The sequence below is a fragment of the Colletotrichum graminicola genome, assembly GCF_000149035.1.
Source record: "Colletotrichum graminicola M1.001 genomic scaffold supercont1.10, whole genome shotgun sequence".
In the NCBI taxonomy this organism is placed as follows: domain Eukaryota; kingdom Fungi; phylum Ascomycota; class Sordariomycetes; order Glomerellales; family Glomerellaceae; genus Colletotrichum; species Colletotrichum graminicola.
In genome coordinates this window covers 165817-186395 of record NW_007361014.1, presented here as the reverse complement: position 1 = coordinate 186395, position 20579 = coordinate 165817, and the positions used below count along the sequence as shown (strand labels likewise).

The 20579-nt window shown below is 56.1% G+C and overlaps 2 protein-coding genes across 2 annotated transcripts; one reads left to right on the top strand and one right to left on the bottom strand.

The window, feature by feature from the left end:
* Window positions 1–931: 931 nt before the first annotated feature.
* GLRG_03353 (uncharacterized protein) lies at window positions 932–4053 on the bottom strand (the record flags this gene model as incomplete). Its single annotated transcript, XM_008094038.1, has 5 exons — window positions 932–2723; window positions 3235–3651; window positions 3737–3778; window positions 3874–3927; window positions 4004–4053. The coding sequence occupies 5 exons, from the start codon at window positions 4051–4053 to the stop codon at window positions 932–934; spliced, it is 2355 nt and encodes a 784-aa protein (XP_008092229.1).
* Window positions 4054–15244: 11191 nt separating this feature from the next.
* Window positions 15245–17584, top strand: GLRG_03352 (glycosyltransferase family 28 domain-containing protein; the record flags this gene model as incomplete). The annotated part of the gene is made up of 3 exons (XM_008094037.1): window positions 15245–15864; window positions 15977–17028; window positions 17091–17584. The coding sequence occupies 3 exons, from the start codon at window positions 15245–15247 to the stop codon at window positions 17582–17584; spliced, it is 2166 nt and encodes a 721-aa protein (XP_008092228.1).
* Window positions 17585–20579: the final 2995 nt, after the last annotated feature.

Below are 20579 nucleotides of genomic sequence, written 5' to 3'. Positions count from 1 at the left end.
TCAACAAGTAAGGAAAGTTTAGGCGTTCCACAGGCCCTCGCCTTCCCCCTCTCTCCCTCATCACCCATCACCCCCATCCTTTGCCCTGCCCTACTTGCTTGTCCCTCCCGGCCGTTGCTTCCAACTTAAGTGCAAGCACTATAGAGGCGAAGACGGACCTACAGAAAGACGAAGAATGGGGGGTCTTGAGAGAAGGGGAAGCGCAAAAAAGAAAAAGAAAAAAACTCGTCGAAAGCCAAAACCGAAAACCAACGCCACTTTTCAGAACCACCACCCACCCCAGCCTGCCCACTCCTGGATCCTGTGGAAAAGCCCTAGACCGCCGCCGTCCGTTATATATCAGTACAGATGCAATTCCACTTCTCACGCTCGAAACCACCTCCTCCACCACCGGCCTACTAATACGTTTCCGATCCATGTATGCTTTGTTTCCCGTGCGTTCAAGCTCTCCGACAAGATCCTGAAAGAAAAAGCGAAGGTTGCCCTCGAACTATTTCCCTTTTTCTAAGACTTGTAAAGAGAAATTCCCCAGGTTCATTTGCGTTGTGTTGTGTGCCGTTGATCCGTGCGATGTCCAGTCATCCATCGTTGTGATCATTGAGACCGGCCTATGCCTAGCCACTCCCTCCTAAATGGCCGAGACACGCCATTCTGAGATAAGAGATAAAGAAGGTCCATTCGTGTTCATTGTAGTACAAGCTGGTTTGTTTCCCCGCTGTTCCTCATGCTGTTGATTGAACGTGCAAGGAGAGTAAGAGAAAAAAGAAAAGAGAGTATAAAGATCAAAGAGAGAGGTAGGAAACACAAATGACCGCTTGCCGTCCCCCAGATGTTGACTCCGTTTTTAATGCCGTTTCGACGTAACGTCATATGATCACAGGTGTAAGGAAAGCCTCCTTCGAAATAGTGCAGTTCTCAGATCTTGTCCAAATCAGTGACGAGCGCCATCAGGCATGGGCTGCATCGACTGCATAGACTGCATGGGCTGCATCGATTGAATGGGCGGAGTAGCATAGGAGGAGTGACGCGAGTGGTCCGAGGGGGTCCGGTCGTAGCCCTGTTGTTGCTGGTCGTGGCGCGTGGTCATGTTAGGGCCCATTGTGAAGCCGTGCGCCGAGGGGGCACGATGCATGGCACCGGGAGCGTTGGGGGTGCTCTGGTGACGGGTGTGTCTGTTGGCGCTACCTGTTCCCATACGAGAGGCCGGGTTGGGCTGGAACGGAGAAGCACCGTAAGCGTACTGCCGCTGAGGATCCTCATAGTAGTTCGGCTGCGTGGCCTGTGCGAACGGGTTGTCGGGAGGGCGAGGGTAGGTGTTGTTGTACTGCTCTTGCGGCTGATCGACGGGGCTGGGGCCATATCCGTAGGGGCCGAAACCCGAGGAGGAATTGGGCCTGTAGGTGGGCGCCTGGCCCTGGTGGAATCCGCTCATCTCACTTTGAGACCGCTGATGAAAGGCGCGGCGCGGGTCAGGATAGGCGGTAGGCATGGTGGTTGAAGTCTCGAGATGGGAGGCCATGGACTTGCTACCGCGGCGCTGGGGAGTAGGCGCAGGGAGAGGGCCACCCGGAGGCCCGCCGGCACCGAAGACGAAAGGACCAGAGTTCATCTGGGGCTGGCGATAATAGTCTTCTTCGGGCTGGTTCTCGCGGATGTTCCCAAACGCAGGGCGATGCGGAATGTTCATTCGGCGCATGCCAGAGGGGACCCTGGTCATGCCGGGGATGGCGTTACGGTCTCCATAAAAGCCGGCTTCCATGTCAGTAATGCGCTGGCGCTTCTCAATAGAGTTGGCATCGAAACCTTCATGTCCCCAATACGCGTTGGGCTGGCTGACACGCCTAGCCATCGGGAGTGCCTCGGGTCTCAAGGCAACACCCATTGATTGCGAGCGCTTGTGGGCCGTGCCGCCGCTCGTCTTGCGCTTGAGGTAAGTCTTGGGCTTCTCGTCAGGACCGTCGCTGCTGATGGTGGGAAGAATCTCGATGTCGGGGATCTGGCTGAGGCCACCGTTGTCGATCTCGGTCTTGAGCTGCGCAACAATCTCCTGAATAGCTACGGTCGTGTAACCGGCACCGCACTTGCTGAGGAGCCACTCGGGGACAGCGGTACCGTTGAGCATGGCACCGTCGAGCTGCTCCTCCTCGGACTCGTCCTGGTAGGAGCGCTTTTTCGACTCCTTCTTGTCTTCCAATCGCTTCTGCTCACGCTTGCGGATGGCGAGCGACCAGCTGTTCACCACGCCCGCCTTTCCGGCGCGCTCATTCTCGTCGCTCCACTGCTGGACTCTGGCAATCTGCTTCTGCACAAGGTCGACCTGAAGCTTAGAGTACTCGTGGGCGTTGCGGTAACGACTGCGCTGGTAGTGCTTGCGGCAAAAGTGAACCCAGACGTGGGCAGGGATCATGCGGGTGCAGAGCTTGTTGCGGCCAAAGATGTGGGAGATGGCCTTGCGCGGCTGGGATCCGGTGTCGCAGTTCTCGATGTACATGCACTTGATCTCGTCGCTGCCGGCGGCAGGCGGGGGAGACTGAGGAGGCGACATACCGAACTGTTGCGTTGTGAACGGTGCTGTTTCTGATACGGAAGGAAAAGGCTGAAAGTTGGGTCCGGCGACAGCAGCGAAATCGGGAGCCGAAACGGTTCTCTTGTGGCTTCTTGCGTGAGAGTTCTCTTGAGGAAGAGATAGATAATTAAAGTTGTCTTGGTGCTTCGAGTGAGGACTATTGTTTGATTGCCTTTTGTCAGTGGAGTTCCCAGCGGAGCTAACAGATATCGGCTGATAGGTATGTTCGGGTCAGGGAGGTAAGTAGAAGAAGGATTAGGCTCCGTAAGATGTGGTTTATAAAAGGGAGGATAGAAAGACGGCCATGTGACTATCGCGGTGAATCCAGAGGCCTTCTCGAGATCCGACGGAATCGTTCAAGCCAACAAGACGTATGGAAGGAGCAGGAAAACCCACCTGCCGGCACACACGTGACCCGCTGAGCGAGCGACGCCAAGTGAAGTGGGCAAGTGGGCGAGGAGATGAAGGTTAAGATGAGGAAAGTGCTGGTGAAGGGAGCTAGCCAAGTGAGGAAGGCACGTTGGCACGACAAGATTTGCCCGATGAGCTTCCGCATCTTCGCTGGCAGAAAATCTAAAAAAATGTGTTTTTCTCGCAATGATGATTGAAAGGGCAGGATGATGGATATGCACAAAATCGAAATAGCATTCGCTTCATCGCGTACGTACCTCAAGCCGTCTGCTGGACTGGACCGGTTGCTGCCCCCCATACCCCGTGTAATGAGTATCGCATCCGAGGGGCTGCCTGGTCTCCCTGGTCCCTTCATCGCGGGGTCCAGAACCGGATCATGCTGAGCCATCGTCCTCGGCGACGGCGGCTGGATATCAACCATGCCCGGGCCGGACATGTTCTGCTGATGCTCTGCCAGCTTGGCGTCGAACGCCGGAACCTCATTTAGTAGGGAGGTGAACGGCTGGATACCGCTAACTGTTGACAACGAAGATATCCTGGAGTGGCCCCCAGACTGGTTGGAAGACGTGTAAGAGGATAAGCTGCTGTGGCTATCCGAGAACTTGTGCTTAGGGGACTTTGGGAATCCTCCTGGAATGTGTTGTTGACCGTCGTCTTCACGCGGTAGGTTTGGTCTGTCCGGTGTAAGCGCCCGTATGCAGTCAGATGGATGCGGCTGTGCCAGAACAGCACCCGGTCGGAATACGCGCTCTTGCTTACCTGGCCGTTAATTGAGCATCCGTGTCGCCGGAGATGCTAGGCCTGAAGAAATAAGTCAGTTCAACAACATCATGGTATATGCTGCGGGTCGAAATCGTTGGAAGCGAAAGAAGACAGTCCTCCCGTAGCTGGCTCACCTTCGGCTAGTCGCAACGTAGAGTTGCGAATCTGGCTCGCTTAGGCTCGCCAGGCTTCACGGGGGGTTAGTTGATAGGGGCCAAGTGAGGGATGTTTTATGCGGACAACCAAGAGCACTGCGCTACGTACCGGCCTGGATGTGTGCTTGTCATCGGGGTAATGTTGGCGGAATGCGCCATCTCGTGTGCCAAAGAACTGAGAGAGCTGGCCCTCGAATGGCAGCTTGACGAGGGAACGTCGTAGGAACTCGCGGAGGCCGACTGGTCCACGTCGGATTCGCAGTAGTAGGTGGGCTTCGAATGTGTGAGGGAAAGTTTTGTGTCAAGAGCTAATGGAAGAGAATAGCCGCCCGCATCCCATGGCGTGCGGTTCCGCGGTGCTCGAGCGTCGCTTGTCCTCCTGGAAGAAGGTGTCTTCTCCAAGGACAATGGTGTATTTTGGTGTGTGTCAAAGACGATTGCAGAGGTAGTTTCGAGTGAGTTGTCCCGAATAGTTGGCTTTTTTCCCGCCGCTGCGTTCAGTAGTGATGTCACGTCCATCGCTCAAGCGCGGACAACGTGAGGGAAGACTTGTCGCCGAGACGAATCCAGTTTGGCGGTCGTTTGTGGCGATGGTATCGTATGATGTTCGCACCGTCCTTCTCCTTCAAAGAGTATTGCCCGTATGTTGCAATGCCCTGATTGCCGTCGTTGATGAATGGTAGATGTCGACTTCCGTCCAGTGTTCGTCGTCAAGAGACCTTGCTTATACTGTTAACGGTCGATGGTGTTGTTGTTATTATCGTTGTTGTTGTTGTTGAAGAAGGAGGAGGAAGAAGAAGAGTATGGGGTCCGATCTAGGATCCAGTCCGATATATCGGATACTCGTCTGTTAAACCCAGGCTGCGAGAGGTCGCACAACTTGGGGGCGGGGAGGTAATGTGACAGCGGTGAAGGGAAGCATAGGGAACTGATAAGGTTGATGGGCGATCCCAAAGCTTTTGTGTGTGGCGCCCAGCAGGCGGGGGGTGGGAGAGGAGGGAAGGGGAAGGGGCAATACAGGAGGCGATGATAAGTTAAGAAGCAAACGATAAGAATATCAGACCTATCGTTGGGATCGCTGTTTCAGAGTCGCACTGACAGTTCCAAAAGCGGATTGAAACAGCCGAAACACCTTGAAGCCGGGCAGTGGTGTACTTGAAGGGTCGTCCGAAAAGGCTTTAACACCTCTTAGCTTGAACACGCCCTGGCAGTTCGCAGATGTCGGATCGACCTCGAACCGAGAGAAACAGAGGAAACAGCGCCTCCTCCCCGGTATAGAGCTGAGATCCCAAAGCTGTACGATCAAGGGGGGTGGTGATGGGTGGCAGTGTCAGCTGGGGAGACGTTGATCGGGTCCGTCAGAGTGGTTTTCCGGACGATAGTGCCGTTTCCAGATTATTGCTATTCCGAAAGCGAGCCCTCTTTCAGTCTCCCTCCGTCTTTTCGTCTTGCCCTGAGACAGGAGGAGCACGAACGAAACCACGGGGCGGCCGATACGTTTCTCGAGCAGTCCTCCTCAAGGTCGGCGACCACCTTGGCGAGGTTCGTCAAAGTTTCGTTTCGGGAACGTTGGTGCAATCATGCCATGGACAAGAAACATGCGCAATCCAACCTCAATATGGACCGGATTGTAACTGATATCGTGGGAGGGGCTTTCAGACATGCACCATTGGCGGCGAGGAAGTGAGAAGGAGGAGTTCCAAGGCCAGCGTTTGGGAAAGGTCAAGAAAGAAGGAAACAAAAAAAAGATAGGATGGATGGTCAGCGAGGGACGGGGACAAGCCTGGGGGCCCAGGGAACACAGCAAGTAGTAGGGCTGTGTAGAGAAGGCATGAAGCGACGGCAGGGATTGAAGACGGTAGCTGTTTGGGAATCCGGGCGGAGGGTGTAGAGATGGTCAGAACAGAGGCGGCAGCAGCAGCAGCCTCTCAGGCCATGACTTGGTAGGTCAAAGACGTTTGAAGAGGGTACGGTACGGATACATGGACGACGACCAGATGGCTGGACCGAGCCCGGGTGTGCGGCTGGTGCTACTGTCTGCTCTGTTAGGTCAGGGCTCCGATTCCAACACACACACCCGGCGACTAGACTGGGGCAAAGCTCGAAAGCCACGGGCAAGCATCGGAGAGAAAGATTGGGGCAGACAAGAGGCTCGCAACTGGAGCCAGCACGTATGATGAGTGTGCAGAGAGGAGAGGGAGAGGCTAGAGAATCTGGTCAAAGTTTCCACTTGCGGCGACGCAAGGATGCTGGGCATTATGCGTTGAAGGGAAAGGGATGTAGTCGATGTTTAGACTTCCCCACAGTAGGTTTGGGCGCGCCGGTGGGGAGGAAAAAGCCCCCGACTGGCCGCTGGCCTCGACGAGGGTCCATGTCCACTTGGTCCAGGGACAGGGGGGGAGGGGGGGGTGGAGAGTGTGTCTCGGGTTGATTTGTGTAACTGGCACAAGGGGGTGTGTGTGTGTGTGTTGTGCAGGTCTACGTAGGTAGGCGTGGGTGTGGGCGAGAGCGACACTTCTTCGCCATTTCTGCTCGTCGCTGCGCCATTGTTGTCCGGTGCTGTTTTATGCTATGCCGTGCCGTGCTGTGTGCCATGCCGTGTGCTATGCCATGCCGTGCCGTGCTGTGCCATCCTACCACCTATGCCATGCCATGTTACCTAGGTACCTATAGGTATGCTATGTTTGTCCCGCTAGTGTTGTGCTTGCAGTTTGTCCCTTAGCCGCCCTCGTCCTTATGCTACGCAGCGATGGCACAGTTGGGAGTCGCGCTCAGCGTCAGTAGTCCAAGGTGGTTTTCGAATTTGGAGGGCCACGCCTGCTGCTGCTGCGGTAGCTTAGCGCGCTCTTCGTTACCGGCGACTAGGGCGATTGATTCTCTTTGGTCTTGTGCTGTGCATCAGGTTAGACCAAAAAGAAGATTATGGCGTCAGACGCTCCGTCTGAACCATGATCTTCGCAGGGGAAACGGCTGGGCAGGGCTTCGATTTTCAAATAACTGAGCCAACCAGGCCGATAACAGACGTGATATAGCCGTGGCAGGGCGGCCGAGATCTATCTCATGTTCGTTCCATTGGCACGCTTTCCGGGTCGACAGGGACGCGACACAACGAACAAGAAGCGCGGTTGCGCGATGGACCGACCACTATGGGTACTGGCCTGGTGGGTCGGTTACTATTCGGAGGCCCTGAGGCGCAGGCTCTCCATCGATCTGCGAGCTGAGACCCGGGATTGGGCGTGAAACTTGTCAAGGGAGTGGTCCGTTTGAAGAGCCTGGGATCCGTGATGGGGTGGACCGTGAATGAGGGGACAGGGCTCAGGCGCACCATCTCTGACCGGATTAGTATCTGACCGTGATGGGGAAAGGGGGGCTGAATCACCACACCAGACCACGGGCATGTGCAGTGTGAATCTTCTGTCGCTCGGGAGATGCCGAGGCGAATGCCGGGGTACAATCGCTTTGTCCATGTCGCCCGGTGGCTCCCGTCTGTGATGTGGTTATTCCTTTTTCTCGGCCGTCAGATGAGGCGCCATCGCGTTGCCGGCACTGGAATGATACCGTTGAGACGGCATTAGGTAGACGGACGAATGCAAGCGGCCAGAGGAGAGAGGGGGGTGCCCGATAGAAAACCACATGGCTGGGCGCACCAGAGAAGCCACAAGGCGACAGGGAGGGACGGTAAACTCTGCCAACGGCTTAGTGCTTCCTTATTGCCATTGTTCTTGAGTGCTTCGTACATGTGTTGCTGTTGCAATGCTCAACGGCGCTGCAGCCACGCGATGCTTTCGGATAGGATAATGGCCGACTCTAATTTGACGGAGATGAGATTATTTGGGGGGGGAGAGGGATTCAAACCCTCCTAGCTGAACTTCCTGGAAGATGGACTGACTGCCTGGCAACCCTCTCTGTTTGGTCTCAGCTATCCGTACTCAACTGACTCTAGATGCGACGCCAGTCCGTGCCCTCGGCGTAGAAAACGTCTCTCGCTGTCTGTGAACTTGCACCCCCCGTCCCACTTCCCAACACAAGGCGCCAAGTCCGTGTACGTGGGTGGGTGTTTCCATGAATGGGGTTCTTCTCGTCCTTCTTTTTTCTTTCTTTTCGAAATGATGGTTTCCGGTCCCTGCTTGCGAGGGGGCTTGTATCATTGCTTGTGGTGTAGGTAGTAGCCCGAGACTCCTGGCCGGCTCATGACAACAGACAACGCACCTTGGCGGGGCGCACAAGTGGGTGAGGTGTACGAACTGGCGGGAGGCGGGCAGTCCCATTTGCTTCGTCGTCCAATCCAAGACGAACTACAAGTATGCTATTACCCTGGGCGGCCGCTTGTTGACTGCAGGTGGCGGACGTCTGGTTTTCGTCACAGTTGCACATGCGGAACGCATGTGCATCTGCCTCGTTTCTGTCAATGTCCAGGGTAAGCGTCCTAGGTGGCGCGGAAGTCCAACGTTCCCCCTTCGGCATGCTGATAATACTGTTTAGCACAGCCCTGGGTGCCTCCTACATTAGTAGCAGGTCATGATATCGATCTTTGGCAGCTCAGGTCCCTTGGGACGGCATTTCTCCATCGTGTGCTCCTCTAGCCCCGCCATCAGCATTCAGATAGCAGCAGGGATCATGGCCCCTATGGGTGATACAGCGATGCTGACTACTTACCCACCCACACACCAGATGAGACGAAGTCATCCAGCATATAGCGTGCAAACATATCTTTACTCAGCGCTATCCCGGCAAGGATGGACCAGTGGCAGATCCCGTTATTCCATTCCTTTCTGTTGTTTCCGTTTGCGCAGCATACACCCGAATGCAGCGCAGCCACGCCCCTTGAGAGTTAACGAGTGTCAGCGAATAAGGTCTCTATCGCAGGGGAGAACAGATGGGGCGGCGTGGAAACCAAGGGGGAGGGGGTTAAGACCACCGCCGTGAGGGCTGATGTGATGCAGGGCATCGCAGAGTACGAAGACACCGTATGGCGTCTGCAAGGACCGGCGCTGCATGGAGTTGGATAGCAGCAGCGCAGAGCGCAGAGCGCAGAGCATGGGATAAGTTGGACCATCTCGATACATGGCCAGCGGACAACCCGTGGCGGGTATGCCGAGGAGAGGAGGGGGGGCGGCGAATGCGCCGATTGCGATTGGCTTTTGCATATCTGACTCTACGTTTCAAGACGGGGCTGCTGCAAGCCGGGGATATCAAGATTCGTGGAAAGGGTAACGAGCAGCATGGGATCATGGATGGGAGGACGGCCCAACTGGTCGACGGCGTCACATTTGCGTCGACTGTGAAGGATCATGGCTGCGGTGATCTGTAGTCAGTCAGCTTGCCTCGGAGGTGTAGGGTTGAGCTGGAGAGGGACAAAGGAGGTGAGGGTGGGCCCCCACCCCTTCGAACAAGATCCAAGAAAATCGCAAGGATGGGTTAGAAGTAGTCCGAGATATGTTGGGAAGTCGGTAGGAGAGCTGGGCTAATCTGCGCATCATACATGGGAAACTACCCTAGGCAGTTTGTATACATGCGGAGGGGGAAGGGTTCGTGTTGTGAGTATTCGTACCTCCTAGCATGGTTAAGAAGGATGGATGCTCCGCTCCGCTCCTGATCCACCAAGGATTCGGTCGTCCCGCGGTTGTAGTGTGTAAGGTACCGTCGGATGCATAGGAGGTTGAAAGATGAGTTGACGGGTGACGGGGGCTCCAGGGAATCGGATAGACTCCGTATCAGGGTGCATGAGGGTGAAGTTCAGACTCGGATCCATCCAGCGCAGCTCGTAACCGGTGTACGGGTAGGCATGCTACCTTACGTTACGTTAAGTAATGTTTATGACAGCTGACAGCCTCCTGGCCCAGGCAGGCCCAGGTCCGGATGCTTTTGCTTGTGCTTGCGCTTGTGCTGATGTTGGCGGCTGCAAAATAAAAGGACGACGAAGGGAGGAAGAAGTCATGGCGGCGGTGTTGGAGCTGATACGGGTTCAGGTGTCGCTGCGGGCGGACTGATGGTTTGAGTGCAACAGGATGGAACCATCACCATGTACTTGTGTAGGTAGGTGGTGTAGATGATGGGGATAAGTCGAGTCACGACCAGGATCGGACCAGATTGGGTGGGTGGGAAGGGATCTTCTCCCGCGGCATTCCCGCAGGTGAGTTGCTGGACTTGCCGGGGCCAACCCTTTACTTGGGGCCGGTTGTGGGATGACGAGACGCCCCTTCCGTGACCCGGCGCGTCTGTCCCGCCACCCATCGTCTTCATTCCGTACCATGTACACATACATCGTACATACACACTGTTGCAGCTGCAGAAACCACTTGGGGGTGGTGATTAGGTATCATGTAGACGAATATTGTCTTGCTCCTGGAAGGTGGCTTCTCGCATCTCTGCTAAGCCTGCCGGATACGAATGCACTAACTACCATGTACCTACCGACGAACTGTATCCGTATGTAGGGCTTTTTTGTGGTAGCGAAGGGAAAGGGACCGGGGCTGGGTTGGGGGATGTCCTATTCTTGTCGACGGGTTACAGTTGTGGCACATGCAATCACTACCTAGGTACATACCTACCAATGTAAGCCCGGTAGGTACATTGGACATAAAGGCATCGTACAAGGGTATTGTGCCTGCCTACTACCTACCTACCTACATATCCAAGGTAAGGTGAGGGTGAACATGTTGAATGTTGGCAGAGTACTTGCCGGACTTGCCAACCAGCGAGAAAAATATACAATGTATATATACAAGTACCGCTTTAACCTTTGGCATGTTGGAGGAGGTTTAGGTAGGATCTACTATCCGCACGATGGTACGGTACTGTGATCCAGCCTCCTCAACGAAGGTAACATGAAGCAAGCCGGCGACAGTTGCTACCTCGCCTTGCTCAAGACAAGGAAAGGCACGAGTGGCTCGCTCGATTGCAATGGCCAAAGATCATCCTATTGTCTACAGGGCACCTCCCTCGCTATAAAACAAGCTAGTATGGCCTCTGTCCCATCTTCGACCATCCCATCCAGATATGGGTCGAATTATTCGCTCTCTCCAGAATCGCATCCCCTCCCTCGCAACACGGCACATCATCGGGCACGCTAGGCGCGTTTTATACGCACTCATAACTGGCCTTGCCCGCCGGCTATGTTCCATCAGCCTACCTACATATCTACCTAGGTTCCTATGTGTGCCAAGTACGTACACTAGGTACGTGTAGTAAACCATGCAGGTAGCCAGGGTCACCGAATGGCGAGAATGGCGAGGATGGAAAAGAGGAGCCAGCCTGGAGCGTCCCAAAGGCGGATGGATACCTGAGAACTAAGGTACGGCATCCCAGAGCCGTTCGCTCTGTCCTGTCTTGTTTATGGTGTATGTGCGATGTAGATGGGCAGGCAGTACGTGCCTTTCTTTTTCTTTTCTTTTCTTTTCTTTCCTCCCTCCTTCTCTCTTACCTAGGTAGGTAAGTACCCTACCCTCTCTTACCTCCAGCGCAAGGACGGACGGAGATGGACGGTGGACGGTGGACGCACCTGCCGTGTGAACGCAAACGAGGTCAAAAAGGTGTGGGTTTTGGGTTTGGCTGTGGAAGGATGGAGGGGGAGGGGTCCGAGACTTGCTTGCCCCACCCACCTCACTTCAGGAAGCTGCATTGCAGATGTTTCAGCTGATGTCCACTCCTCTTGTCATTGGAGACGGGAATGGAACGTTGGGCCAAGAGACTCAGGAACATCTCCAACGGTCCCCCCAGCTCCCGGCGCAGTCATCCATCCGGCCCCCTGCGCTGTCTGTCTCTCGTCTTGCTCAAAACTCGTGCCACTTGCAGCGGATAACCTTAGCATCCGGCCGCCGGACACTGGACGAAAGGGGGAGAGAGAAAACCCAATCTGCGAGGTCCGCGAGACGGAGGCAAACCCTACCCCGCCCACCGCATCTGGATTCTGGAGTCTGGATTCTCAGAGGTGGACCGTCAAGAGACAGGACCAAATCCGACGACTGAAGTACATGTACGGATACACGAGTACACTACCTATTCAAGACGAAGACGAAGACGGGGTATCCAAGTCATAACTGGTTGTCCCTCGATGCATGTGGCGATGCGGCGATGCGAGACCATCGGGAACATACCAGACGCCACTGACTGGCTGACTGACTACCTACCCACCTGGCCTGACGCTCAAGCTTCGTGTTGTGTTTGACACGAGAAAACGTCCTTTCGCCGCCTCTCGCAGCTTATTGCCCGCTGCTGCAGCAAAGTGTCATCGCATCGCCCAGTACCGGCTTCGGCAATTTGCAGATGCACGCTAGCCAGCTGTTCGCTGACTTGCGAGAGATCGCTCCAACCAGCCAACGACTAGGTAGATTGGCCCTCGCGCCGCTTTTTTCTGACCTTTTTCTTCTTTGTTTCTGTCTTTATTTCCTTCTTTCTCTTCTAATAGAATTGTGTGCCTCGCTGACAAGAGTCGATGAGCACAGCCATCCATCATATACGTTGCCAACCCATCTACTAAGGACGATAGACACCACATGGCGCCTTTCACGCTGCCTCAAATAAGGTAGTGTGGGTAGCAGCTAAGGTGCCTCGAGCTTGGCTTCCGCGACAAAGATGAGTTGACGGAGAGGGATGTGACGCAAACACGGCTCGCGGAAGCTTGGGTCGCTAAGGCCTAGCTAGCTCCAGGGCGCACCCAGAAACCGTCAGCCCCGACATACCGGCTTTTCTCCTCTTGGATCCTCCTCCCCTTTCCCACGGCCACCATTTCTGGACCACTTCCCACTGGGCTGCCCTACGACGCTACCTATCAACGCCGTCCAGACGACACGCGCGTCTTCGTCCGACGGACGGACTTGTTTAGTGGATGCTGCTGGTCAACCCCTAACATTCCTCGGCTTTCTTCTTAGTCGTTGTTTTCTCTTCATCACTCACCTACCCACTCCCCCCAGCCTTCTACCCCTCCACTTATCGCCTCGGACCCGATGTCGCGCGTGCGTCATGACCACGGGCGAAACGAGACACAGTTGTCTCCAGGCCCTCTCTGGGCGGCCAGCGGGCCAGCCCACCAAGCCTAGGACATCCTCTGACAAGGACTGCCATAGGCCGATATCCCTGCGCCGATCATCTTGGGCGACACCTTGACGAGCCTGCACCCTCGGACCTCGGTCTCGAGTGATTTACAATGGTTTCATCTCAACTTTCACCCTTTGCACTAACACCCTCATGATACGAAGAAAGACTTGGGGCAGCTCCAGTGCCACTCGCCTAAGCCCTTCTGTCACTTGTCGCTGTCATTTGCCAGCACGGGCTTCACACCCCCTTGTTCTGCTCCACCTCCTAGCCATCCATGCCTCGGGGGATCTTTCTGGTGGCCCCCATGAGTTCGAACGATGAGGGAACGGGGAGCATTCTTCACCGGCCTGTTCCTTACCACTACGACGCTGCAAACGACGTGGACCGACGCCGTCCGAAATTCTGCGTAGGGCCATGCACGCTCAGCGACAGCAAGCCCGCCACCGCTGCGAATCAGCAGGCATTGCGTTGACCCAACACACGCCAGTACGTGCGAGCGGTCGGCAGAGGCGTGTCAGGTGCCTGCAGTGGGAGGCCGCTAGCATTAAGGTTAACCCACCTTGGTCTGGTTGCGCATGGCCTTGTACAAAAAAATTTGTTTACGTAGTTGGCCATCTTCAATGCAAGCGCCCGATTCTTCACCAGCGGCCATGAGACGCTTCTCCGAGGTATCACCAAGCCATAATACAATAGTGTTTGGTGGCCTCACAGATCATTAAGGCTGACGGCCACGGCATGGTGCGTGTTCGGTTTCTTCCCCCATCCCCTTCATGCATGACACAATGATCAACTCAAGTTTTGCCGCCTTCTTCCACGTCAGTCGGGGTGGCATGCGGCCCCCAACCGCCAACGTATCCACATATTCGCGAGTCAGACGACCATCGATGGTGATGAACCGTATACTAGTACGCGGGCCTGCAAACCTGATCTACCGGACCGCTGTCGGCCAGGCTGGGTCGCTATCTCTCATCATCCACAAGATCCTCTAATTTCCTTCCACGCCTTGAGACAATCGAAGCTGCCGAATATAGGGGATTTCGGGCTTCCCTTGAGGGCCCGTGGGCAATGTCTGCCTCGGCAACGCCGTTTGTTGCATTCCATGTCGCATTCTGGAAGTTGCGGCTTCCTCGCTGAACCTTCTAGACAGATTCCAACCGCTTGAGACAATAACGTTGACTTTTCCTAGTTGAGTCAGGCTTTTAGGATGTCGTAGCGTTGCCGTCCATGGCTAACAACGGTCCTTGGGGGGTTCCCATTCACCACCAGACCAGCAGACTTTCTTTATTGGCATTGCCCTTTGCGGCAACCGGCCGAGGGCTTCAGACGCCATGGACAACTGCAGTCCGGTCTCCGTCGGTCTTTTGTTACTTTCCCATAACGAGTTAATCTCTTGTATGCGGCATCGTCTGATGACGAAACCGAATAATTGAGAGCGTCGGGCTCAACAGAGATGCAGAATAGGAGAAGAAGAAGGATGAGTCTGATCGCACACCCTAAAACCTGTGTGTTCGACCTTGTCCCTCGCATCGGAGGTCTGGCCGATCAAGGTCATGGCGTCTCTGGCGTTGGTCTGAACTTGGAACCTTTTTGTTCAAGAGGCGAAAACCAAAAAGAAAAAAAGAAAGGAAAAAAAGTGTTTATTCCTTGCGCGACGACAGTGGCAGCTCAGCCCGTGGGGTGAAGGAGTGGCAAATCCGAGTAAGAGATGACATGACCACTTTCTTTTCTTTTTCTTTTTTGCTTTTTTTGCTTTTCTTTTCGCGGCCATGGGATGCCGAGAGCTGCCCGACGGCCAGGTCGGCGGGTCTCTGCGGCCCCGGGACTCATGGTCCGCTTTTTCCGACGCCGAGATCTGCTACCACGATGGAGCGGCGAGGCGATGGCGAATCCTGCGATGAATTGGCGAGAATGTGCGCGTCGTGTTGACAGGGTTCTGGAGCATCTTTCTTTCTTTTTTTCTTCGGTTTCTTCCCCCTTCGTCTTCGCTACTTTCGGAACCGAACCACCTTGGACTCAATGAATTCGAATATGATACGTCGCAGGGTTCCCTCATTCAGCCTAACCCCGTTCTAGTCCTTGGCCTGCTTATTCATTGGAGACCAGCAGGAATGGCGTCTCACGTAAGACTTTGGTGTACGGGAGGCTGATCCCATAGATTAATCAACCATACATTGAAAGTATAGCAACAGTGAGGATGCGCTGCGAGATTGGCATAAACTTGCAGGTGCACCCGCCCGACGTGTCTTTTCGTCAATGACCTCGTCCGATACCACGACCGTAGTGTGCAGACATATCCCTCCCTTTCGCATCCACCATGTCCAACGGGAAGCAGAGCCAGGGGGTTGGTGGCCCCAACGATGACGACGACTCCGTTGCTTTCGCCGAGACGGCGGCCCAGATGCGTCTCAACATCGTCATCCTCTTCATGGGTTCGCGCGGCGACCTCCAGCCTTCGCTAGCGATCGCCACGCTGCTCCAGCGGCGCCACGGCCACTGCGTGCGCATCGCGAGCCACCCGCCGTACCGGGCCGCCGTCGAGGCCGCGGGCGTCGGGTTCTACTCGATCGGCAAGACAGATATCAAGACCATGATGGAGAGGCGGCTGCTGCCGCGCGAGGAGCTGAATAAGCTCGTGCCGACGATCAGGGCCGACTTCCGGGAGATGGGCGAGAGGTGGTGGGGGGCCTGCGTCGGCGACCCGGACCCCGATGGCAAAGAAGGCGAGGGGGATGCGTTCATAGCGGACTTGGTCATGTCAACGATGCACGTCTACAACCAAACGTCGGTGGCGGCGAGGCTGGGGGTGCCGCTGCACCTCTTCGGTATGAACCCGAGGATCTACTCCAAGGAGATCCCTCATTCGCAGGCGGGCTGGGCGCTGAAGAAGCCGAGCCGTGCGAAGAACGTCATTTCGTGGTGGTTTACGGATGTGATGTGAGCCCATTTTCGTCTTTCTCTCTCATCCGCAATTCTCGCGGTACACAGAGCAGGAAAGGGGGTGGAGGGGGGCAAACGAAACGACACAGAAGCTGACCGCAGGGGACAGATTCCTCCAGGCGATGAAGTCCGTCGTCAACGACGTCCGGGTCAACGTCATGGGCCTCGAGGCCATGTCCCCCGCCTGGTGGCTGAGCCAGTACAACCGGATGGGCGTCCCCTGCACGTACCTCTGGTCGCCGCGCCTGCTGCCGAAGCCGACGGACTGGCCTGACAACGTGCACATATCGGGATTCGTATTCGACCGCGCGCCCGGGTACGCGCCACCCGAGGCGCTGGCACGGTTCCTGGCGGCCGAGGAGACACCGCCGGTGTACATCGGCTTCGGGAGCATGTCGTTCGCGAACGCACCGGGGGTGTTTGTGGAGGTCTTCGAGGCGGTGGCGCGAACGGGCGTCCGGGCCGTCGTATGCAAGGGGTGGGCGAACCTGGACGTGGACGAGGCGGGGCGGGGGCTAGAGCACGTCTGCATCGTCGACGAGGCGCCGCACGCGTGGCTGTTCCCGCGGGTCCGGGCCATCGTGTGTCACGGCGGCAGCGGCACCACGGCGATGGCGCTGCGGAGCGGGCGGCCGACGCTCGTGGTACCCGTTGCCGGAGACCAGCCGTTCTGGGCGGCGCGGGTCCGCGCCGCCGGGTGCGGGCCCGAGTCCGGGTTCGGGATCGCGGAGATGACGGGGGAGAAGTTTGAGGAGCGGCTGAGGGAGCTGCTGAAGCCCGAGTACGCCGCCGCGGCGGAGCGGTTCGCGGAGGGGCTGGAGGGGGAGAGGCCCGGTGAGGAGGTCTGCGTCGAGCAGATCGTGGAGACGTTGGGGGTGTACGAGAGGGAGGGAAGATGCGCCGTCTACGATGGACGGCCCGCGGTCTGGAGAACGCCAGGCGGGCAGCAGCTGTCCGCTGTCGCGGCGCATGTTCTCGTCGAAAACGGGAGGGTGAGAGGGGAAGCTCTGAGGACATTGAACCTCGTCAAGTGGCCCGACCTGGTCAGTCCTGGGGACCCGGTCACGGGGCTGGTTCTGGGGATTGGGCAAGCGTTTGGGAGTGTTGTGGAGGATGCGAAGGGAGGGCACTGGGGAAAGCTGGGACTTCACATACTGAGAGGTGAGTTGCGCGGGCCGTCCATTATTAACGCTATGCTAACGGCCGGGTCCCCCCCTCGAAAGCTCCCCTGACGATCCTCGCCCTCGTGGCGTTCGGCCTCTTCAACCTCCTCGACTTCACCTTGTACAAGCTCGCATCACCGTGCGAGCCGAAACTCTACGCGAGCAATCTGCGGACCTACACATACGCGCAGATGCTCGGCTTCCTCGCCGCCGCGCCCCTGCTCGAGCTCGCGTCGGCCGTCTCGCGGCCGCCGGTCCTCGCGCGGGCGGGACGGGGCACACCGAGGGCGGCGCTGGAGGTGCCCCTGGCGGTCTTCAGGACGCTGCTGGCCCTGCTGAACGTCGCCGCGGGGTTCGCGGGCATCACTCTGCGGCTCCTGGAGCTCGCATGCGCGCGGGCGATGGGCGAGAGGCCGCGACGGGACGTCGTGGCCGAGGCCAGGGTGAGGCAGGGGCGGTTCGAGGCGGAGAGGTTAAGAGTGGAGGGGGCGGAGGCGGGGAGGGATCTGATTGGGGATATTGTGAGGAAGTGGGACGAGAAGAAGAGGCCTTGAGCGTTTTGGTCCCCGTTCATCGTAACAGTATGATCCCTCCAACGTCTGTTCATGGGAGAAAAGGGTGTTGGGTTACCACGAGGAAACGTTATAGAACAGCCTAAAGACCAGATGCAAAATAAATTCACAATGTGTCCCTGATGCGGGAGCTCTAGGCCCAGTTGTGTCTCCGGCCGGCGTGTGCTGACCGTCCAGTCGCACAGCAGCAGTCCGTTGTACGTTACACGAGAGAGGGGGTGGGGGGAGGGGGGCGTGATGGGTTAATACTCCCCGGTACATCACGCCGTCCCACGGTATCTGAGGTCCTGCAAGCGGCCGCCACCGGGCCGCGTAAACCTTACCCGCAACCAAAGCCCACGCCGTGGTCGGTCGGGGTTCAGAATGTTTTCTGCCATGTGGCTTGCGCCTGGGGGGGCGGGCTGTGTCACGCGATCGGTGTAGGATACGGGACGGTCTGGGGAACGTTGATGGCGTCCGATCCTTTTGCGGCGGTCCGTTTGTCCTACTGCTTCGGTATATGGGAAATAGGACAGTGTTGCCTGGTGGTCGGGTTACATCCCATGTACGCTCTCTCCCGGCCAATGGGCCGCTTTGTGGCACGTTCCTATCATAATACAACACCCGGAGAAAGCGTGGATGTGCGCCATGGCTGCCAATGCCTGGGCCGTGAAGGGACCAAGCTGTATTCCCTCATACGCCTGGCTGGTAATGGTCTCTTAGAGGTTCAGATACTAACAAACATGTATCATATAACGACGGAGTTGTAGAGGAAACGCAGGTTCGTCATGGAACCAGACCAGTGATGATAATCTCTCACATGAAGGTAATGTGATTGGATTGCAACCAAAAGGGCAAATAAGACTCGGCCGTGAGCAAAAAAAGTAACCAGCCGGGTTTCATGGCGAGCAAATTTTTGAATGGTGGACTTATGTCTCATGTTGAGCCATGGGACGCGGACAAGGACGGAACGAGGCTTATTTTGTAAAGAGAACTCGGATGGCCGAAACAGGTTGAATGAAATCTCTGAAAATACACACTAAGATGAGAATATGGAAACAGCGCCAACAGAGTTGGGCATTGGAGCAGCTCGACTTAAGGGGAACCGTACCTTTTAACGTTGAATCGGACACCCCGCTACCAACCTGCAGCATAGTTGGCCGCTAATTTTCGTTTTAGGTATTGACAAAATAAGCCGAGGCTGGAACAAGCAACACGCGTTGTCTGGATGATATTATCGAGCACGTAAATGAGATATTGGGAAGACAGATAGAACTGACCTTGGGCACCATCCAGATATTGCCTCCTTGCAACTGACTTTCGTAGGCTGAGAGAGCAAGCAAATTCATATTGTCAATAGTTTGCGACCTCTGACTGTTGGATGAGCCGCAGAGCGCAGTGTGTCCCCAACGTTGGCCTCGTTCATGGTTGGATAAATATATATTTATGTGCCAGGTACCACGCCTGGAGCAACTTTAAGCGCGGTAGCGCGGATTCAGTTTGAGATTGCGAGAATTCCGAGGGCCTTTGATAGATTCCATGATACTGAAGGTTGAAATTCATCATCTCCATACATCCAACAAGGTTGTGCCGATACGTTCACTTCCGAACAATCACTTGCCGTTCACGAACCACAATTTTGTAAGTAATGAGATCGCAGACAACATTTCTAGGGTAACTTGAGTAGAGAATTCTCATCAGTAATTATGATATAATGGTGTATGTAGGTCGGTCTTGGTTAAAGTAGTATGAGACCCGAGGAAGAAAGGTACTTTATTTGCAACCTTCGATTCCCCGATTCCCCAGGTCACCTTCAAATCACAAATTACATTGCGAAAACAAGACAGAGTCAAGGGATTATGCCATCCTAACAAGCGACATTCGCTTCCTCTGGATCAAGTGTCGTCGGGGGTTGTCCGCTTACGGGGGTTATGCATGTACAGTCCGTTGCGTTGGCAGCGTCCAAAACCTACTTTTCAGTCCGTGCGCTGAAAACACACAAAGTGAATTTTGGCTTCATGCCAGCCCGGCCGGGCCCATCGCGATGGGCAACAGTGATGCCAGCCCATCGTGATGGATAACAGTGATGCCAGCCTATTGTGATGGATAACGGCGATGCCAGCCCATCCGGGCCCATCGCGATGGATAACGGCGATGCCAGCCCGGCCGGGCCCATTGATGGGTAACAGTGATGCCAGCCCGGCCGCGATGGGCAACAGTGATGCCAGCCCATCGTGATGGATAACAGTGATGCCAGCCTATTGTGATGGATAACGGCGATGCCAGCCCGGCCGGGCCCATCGCGATGGGTAACGGCGATGCCAGCCTATTGTGATGGATAAACGGCGATGCCAGCCCATCCGGGCCCATCGCGATGGATAACGGCGATGCCAGCCCGGCCGGGCCCATTGATGGGTAACAGTGATGCCAGCCCGGCCGCGATGGGCAACAGTGATGCCAGCCCATCGTGATGGATAACAGTGATGCCAGCCTATTGTGATGGATAACGGCGATGCCAGCCCGGCCGGGCCCATCGCGATGGGTAACGGCGATGCCAGCCTGGCCGCGATGGATAACGGCGATGCCAGCCCATCCGGGCCCATCGCGATGGGTAACGGCGATGCCAGCCTGGCCGCGATGGATAACGGCGATGCCAGCCCATCCGGGCCCATCGCGATGGGTAACGGTCCTTAGAGCAGCCTACCCGATGAACCCAACTCTACCCGCCTCATACTGCCTACGACGATGACGCGCCCCTTTTGCCTGACTTCCATGATGCAACCACCACCTGCTGTATGCGCTGACTCCACTTGTACCATGACCCTATTGCTGACTCCGATCTCTCAGAAGACAGCTACGCCTCGTCCATTCCTCTGATCCAAGCGATCGCAGGAATCGTAACAGCAAACCCGTGGCAGCGACCCTCCAGTCTTCGCTGGCAGCCAACGCTTCCAGACTACACCGCGCTTCGCTCCTCCGACGGCAATACAGCGACCGT